The sequence below is a fragment of the Zea mays genome, chromosome 1 (genome assembly GCF_902167145.1).
Source record: "Zea mays cultivar B73 chromosome 1, Zm-B73-REFERENCE-NAM-5.0, whole genome shotgun sequence".
Classification (NCBI taxonomy): Eukaryota; Viridiplantae; Streptophyta; class Magnoliopsida; order Poales; family Poaceae; genus Zea; species Zea mays.
In genome coordinates, this window is record NC_050096.1 from 194419178 (window position 1) to 194425709 (window position 6532).

General features: G+C 44.7%; 1 protein-coding gene across 2 annotated transcripts; it reads right to left on the bottom strand.

The window, feature by feature from the left end:
* Positions 1 to 3312: 3312 nt before the first annotated feature.
* On the bottom strand, positions 3313 to 4249 carry LOC100275637 (uncharacterized). 2 transcript variants are annotated; one of them, XM_035965457.1, is made up of 3 exons: positions 3921 to 4249; positions 3672 to 3802; positions 3313 to 3584 (listed from the first exon to the last, which is right to left on the bottom strand). In XM_035965457.1, exons 1-3 carry the CDS (start codon positions 4066 to 4068, stop codon positions 3513 to 3515), a joined length of 351 nt encoding a protein of 116 aa, XP_035821350.1. In that variant the 5' UTR covers positions 4069 to 4249; the 3' UTR covers positions 3313 to 3512. The 2 variants fall into 2 exon arrangements, with proteins under 2 accessions (XP_035821350.1, NP_001361009.1); NM_001374080.1 differs by having other exon boundaries at positions 3379 to 3584; positions 3672 to 3806; positions 3921 to 4176.
* Positions 4250 to 6532: the final 2283 nt, after the last annotated feature.

Genomic DNA, 6532 nt, shown 5'->3' on the forward strand with positions numbered 1-6532 from the left:
AAATGGGTGTCACGGCGGATTGTCTCTGGTGATGTTAAAAAGAATAGAGCCAGACAGATAGATGTGAGAACTAGACCGAGACTAAATGATAGTCAGGAGGACTGAGTCAATCTGACGAGGAAATCCATACATACGAGACTACTTTGGACCATCTATTTTTCTATTTTTTTCTATACTTAACAATAAGTTCAAGGGATTTTAAAAATTAAGGGGGATGCATGGCCCACTTTGCCCCCTATCCATCCGTCCATGTCTGCAACTACAATTTATATAGACAAAACACTATATAAACAACAGAAGCTGTTTTGGATTAAATCCAAGCAAACAGACTGCAATATCCATATCCAATCCGAAGAGAAAAATATGAAAAAAGTAATATCTAATCTGATTATATCCCTACTTGCGACCTCGTATTTTATTTTATTTGGCAAACGACACTGTCTTGCTTGTCACAGCTCGGCTATTTAGGGTCTGTTTGGTTCAACTTTTTTCTGAGGAGCTTTTCTGATAATTTGACTGTGGGAAGAATCTGGCTATAAAGAGAATGTGAATATCATGAAGATTACTACTGAGAAATATAAAGGAGTATGTAGAATTTGTGATGTAGAAAGTGATAGTTTTCTACTATCATAATGACTCGGTCGATTATGTATTTACGTTAAATTTGTACGATTTGATTTTATAGAAGTGAACTGAAAGCTAAACATTTAACCATCTACAACAACTTTTAGTGGTCAGAAATTGAGAAAACCAAAACAAAGAGGGCGTGGCTGGTTTTGGCCATGTTGGTGGCAATATAGATGGATTCGGATCGGATATGTATGGAAACAGATCTGAATGTCACTATTTACCATATTTTAATACGAATACCATCGGATATGAATGCAAAACGGATAGTTCGAATTCAGATTTACATTCGGATACTTACTTGATTTGGAACATAGCATCATAACAAGTATTAATTTGTTTTATCGATGGATTTATAGTTGATAAAAATCACATCACAAGCAAATTATGAACAATAGTACATATATATTATTTAGTTGAAACTTAGTTAAATATCATACTTTTAAATAAATTATTTATACCTGATATATTTATATGTTGGACCCTAATTATAATCTTTTTGTATATTAAGTATATTTGTATTTTGGACTCTAAAACTCCAATAATCTAATGTATTCAAAATTAGACTTTTTAATATTATTAAATTTTATCGTTGTATATCACTAGTAATGTAATATTAACACAGCCATTTGTTTATGATAAATATTTATAACATTTTAAATGGTGTACTTCAGTTTTTAGTATATTATTTAATGTTTAAAATCACTTGTAATTAGTAACAAAAGTAAGTTTAAATTGATTTTATTGAATACTTTTTCCTTTCGGATACGAATAGTATCCGGATATTTCACGGTTTTGTCGAATGTTGTCGAATACAAATTTTAAACCGGATAGAGAAAAAACGAATTCAAATATGTCTATTTAACATCTATATTAAAATCAAATATGAATACAGATATCCATATTAGCACTTTATTCAAATACGAATATAAATAATTCGGATCTTGAGACATCCGAATTCATCCCTAGATTGCACCGTCTTACCTCGTGCTACTGTACCAGTACTAGTACTAGTAGTCTACCAGTAGCTTTGAGGGCGCGTACACGTACGGGGCGTCGAGGTCGCATCAGCTCTTAAGAAAAAGCCCCTAGCGAACGGTAGCCAACGATGACAAAAAAGTGAGATCCGTGCAGATCCTCAAAAGGTAGTCTACGCTTAATTGTTGTTTGGTTCGTATGTTGTTAAATGAATAGTAATGGGATCTCTTACTGGTGGTAATGATTATTAGTTATAATTAGATTGGATAGTAGTACATAGTACTATTGTCGCCAATGATGTTGCGTGGGTAAGTATGCGCATTCAATGATGAACAAGAGTGACATGACAGCGGTTGTACCCTACGCAACATCAATGGCGAACAGAAGTGACGGGACCGTGGTCCTGTCCACTTTCACCAACTAAGATGACATGTGTCCAGGAATAACGACTAATGTTCCTCAGTGTCGTCTGCCAACTTCAGATGAGACGCACGTACGACAAAGCGTGGGGCTGTCCCCTACGGGGTTGTAACAAACTTTTGAGACGGGCTCAGGCGAGACGGAAACGGTGGTTTCATAGAGCGGGGACCTCGGGCAGGACGAGAACGTCCGAGGAGAGGCTTGGGCGAGGCGGAGCTTTGAGCGACTGCCGAATGGGGTCTTGAACGAATCGTGGTTCATACTCCCTTGACCTTGGGAAAAGTGTCTGACGGTTGCCCTAGATTAAGCGTGATTAGAGGCGTGATCTAGGTACCCATAATTACGATACCCAGCAACTACGTACTAGAAAGAGCTCAACCAAACAAAAATATTGGTATCCATTAAATCAATTTGCGTTACATGTTGGCGAACCAAACACCACTCTCAAGGCTCCATACCGTGAGAACCAGAACCTACTATGGCTTCTTCCAAAATAGATCATTAGAATTGAACTCTCGCCGGAACTGAAGTGAGAAAAGAAAGAGTCGTAGCACTCCGTTGATACTTGAGTTTATATTCGTCCTCACCTTTTTATCTCCATCAATCTATTAGCTACAAGAGAAAGAATTATAGATTATCTCTTTAAACTCTTGTACGTGGTGGTGCCCGACGTGTCCAGATGCAACGCCATCCGTTTATGTTCCCGCTTTCTTCAGTACATACTGTGTTTTTTAGGTACTTCCCGTACCTCGGTCGGTACTGCAGTACTGCTCGTTACCCACTTACCCATCGCCGTAGCTGATGTTCTGCGCGCGGTAAAAATTACACACACACACCGAGCCGGACGACGACGCGAACTAGAACAGGCCGGCCCATCTCGAAGCCCATCTCGAAGCACCACAAAAGGGATCCAGTCCCGATGCCGTACCAGTGTAGCTGAGTAGGCCCATTCAAGCATCGTCCATTTTCTTTTTCTGTCAGGCGATCGAAACGCGTTGACGGAAATCTGACGAGCTTTTCTGAAAATCTGGCTGTGGGGAGAATCTGAGTATCATTACGATTACGTGTGGAGGAAGATAAAGTTGTTTATAGGGCTCAGGATCTAGAAAGTGACGGATTCCTACTATTACAACGACTCAACCGATTACGTGTTTATGTTGATTTTGGATGGTTTTTGCCCTAATGAATTGTATAGAAGCTGACTGAAAAGCTGAGCGTTTGTCAGTCCGCAGCAGCTTTTGGTGGCCAGAAGCTGCTAGAAGCCGAAACAAACAGGCACCAAGCATGTCTGAAGGAAGAGCGAGCATCTCTGCGTGTGAAATTAAAACTGTATACGTGCACAGACAGGTGTTCTACTGTAAACACGGTCAGAATATAATAATTCTCCTTTAAATATCTTCAGAAGATAATAGTAGTAATTCACACAGATCTCTTCTGCAGACTCATACATGGATTTGGAACAAACACGTGCGACCACCATGACACGCTCACGATTCAGTGCTCTCTGGGAAGGTGACGCACTTGTACACCCTGCATCTTGGGCACAGGATGAAGCCCGCCTGCATGCATGCATGTACACATGTAACACCATCAGAATTCAGAAGAAGAGATGGAGTGGAGGCGAAGAAATAGTCTTTGTTACTGACAGCCTTGCAGGTGGGGCAGCGGCGGTACACCCGGCTGCCGGTCTCCGACTTGACGTTGTTCTTCTTGCCCTGGCAGAAGTCGCAGAGCACCCACCCCGCGCCGCCGCACGCTCCGCACCCGCCTACGCCTTCTTCCTTGGGACAAATCGATTCACGGCAAGGCAAGAGACGCATGCGGCAGCATCAGCTTTGCCGCGCCCGGCCTTGCTTTCTGAGGTACGTAATACGGTGCTGAGACCGATGACTGACCTCGGTGCCGTCGACGGCAAGCGGCGGCAGCTCGGCCTGCTCCCGCGGGACGGACGCGCATCCGACGACCTTGCCGCCGTTCCTCCTCGCACGCCCGCGCCGTGGCATCGCCGCCCGGGACGGTGCCGGCGGTGAGCCGCAGCGGCATGGCCCAAGCCCAAGCCCAATCCACCGGTCCAGGCTCGCGGCCACGCTGCTCCACTGCGCCATGCCGCAGGAGCTGTGCCTGTGCGGCTGCGGTACCTTCTCCTCTTCTCCACCGCTCCTTCTCCTTTCGTGGATAATAAACCCAGCGACAGCGAGTGGAGTGGAAGTAAGCCTAACGCTCTCTGACGCCATGGCCCCACGCGAATCCACCTGCTGCTGGCACTCGTTCTCCCGCATCCATTGCACGGTCAACGTGGTCCTGGGCCCTGGGCAAACGCAACGGGCCCAAACTTCCAGCGGATCACTTCAAAAGCAAACGAAAGGTGCTGAGTTCAATTCAAAGTCACATCTGAAATTTGCTTTTTAGCTAATTTTCTCGAATCACCTTTACATCTGTTTTTATCTGCGATGCCTTTTAGCTTTCACACAGCCTATAATTCACACCCCATAACTTTAAGCAGCCTTTTCAACCAAATAACGCCTAATAAGTTTTAAAACTTCGCCTACCCCGGCCCTTCTTCAAACTTGATTCGTCCTTTCTTTGCAACAACCTTCGACCCCTTCATCTGCTTAGAGACTAGCGATGGCAGACTTGTCCTCAACATAAATAAGAGCAATGCAGTATCTCTAAATCTACGCCTTTAGGAAGGATACGATGATGTCATGGCAATGACACTAAGGTATCAAATGTCCCTAATGCTCCATTTAGATGCCAATATTGGAGTGGATGGAATTGAATTGAGTTGAATACCAAATCAGGCATGTCATTGAAATGAGATGTAATTTCAATTCTATTGTTTGGATGTCACTGAATTAGAGTTTAGAATTGTGTTCCGGGGGTGAGGGCCCGATGATTATATACTAGGTGCCCTCGGAGGCGAGGGCCCTTGATGGTTGTGTTTGTCATATGCCCTAGGGCATGGGCGCGAAATTTTTTCCGTCTCAGATCTCAAGGCCAGAGGGGGCCACAGAGGTCTACCTGTTAGATTCCTTGGGTCGTGAGGAGCCCTCCACGATGTGAGTGGTCCTAAGGGTTGCCTTTTAGACGTCCCTAGATGTGAGGGGCCTTGGAGTGTTCCCGAGGCATATGGGATCGCTAGGTCCAATTTGGTATTCTTTTTATGGTCTGTAGATCTTCTCAAGAGGATCCTTATGCAAGTCCTGACAACGGTCATGGCCTCGAGGGTATGCCTTCCCCTAGGTGCTGATAAGGGCCCCTAGATCCACTACCGGACTGCCCTTCTGGTGGGCCTAGACCTTGTGACACCTCACATATCGGTATAGCCTAGAAACTGTTGCGTCTTTTAATATCATTTTATAGATATTATATCATGTTGTTTGGTATTCACTGAAGTGTGTCGTTCGGTCCGGGACTTAAGACACCAGAGCGGCGCACACATATGGCCATTCTTATCATGGCGGGATATGACAACCCATTGATCTCAATGGTTATGATTGTTGAAAGTCACCTAGAGTGGGGGTGAATAGGCGGAATCTGAAATTTATAACTTAAAAGACAAACTACAAGCCGAGGTTAGCGTTAGAAAAAAATATGAGTCCGTGAGAGAGGGGGAAAACAAATCAACCAAGAAATAAAGCGGATGACACGGTGATTTATTTTACTGAGGTTCGTTTCTTGAAAACCTACTCTCCGTTGAGGTGGTCACAAAGACCGGGTCTCTTTCAACCCTTTCCCTCTCTCAAATGGTCACTTAGACCGAGTGAGCTTTCTCCTTAATCAAACGGGTCACTTAGACCCCACAAGGACCACCACAGACTTGGTGTCTCTTGCTTTGATTACAAGTCACTTGAAGAACAAGAATGAGGAAGAAGAAAGCGATTCAAGAATAAGAGCTCAAAAGAACACGAGCAAAAACACTCTCTCTAGTCACTAGGTGTTTGGAGTGGATTTGGGACTTGGAGAGGCTTTGATTCTATTGAATTGTGTCTTGTATTGATTGCACTAGCTCTTGCATTGAATGAGATGTCTGAAAAACTTGGATGCTTGGAGTGGTGGTGGTTGGGGGTATTTATAGCCCTCAACGACCACATAGCCGTTGGGGAGGCTGTCTGTTGATGGGCACACCGGACAATGTCCGGTGCGCCAGCCACGTCACCTAACCGTTAGGGTTCTGGCGGTTTCGACCGTTGGAGCTTTGTCTTTATGTTGCACCGGACAGTCCGGTGCTGCACCAGACAGGTACTGTTCACAGTCCGATGTGCCTCTTACGCCTGCTCTGACTTCTGCGTGCACTGTTCACGCTTTTGCAGACGACCGTTGCGCTGATAGCCGTTGCTCCGCTTGGTGCACCGGACAGTCTGGTGGCACACCGGACAGTCCGGTGAATTATAGCGGAGTGCGCCCTGAGAAACTCGAAGGTGAAGAGTTTAGACTGTACGGTCCCTGGTGCACCGGACACTGTCCGGTGCGCTAGACCAGGGTTCTCTTCGGTTTCTTTTGCTCT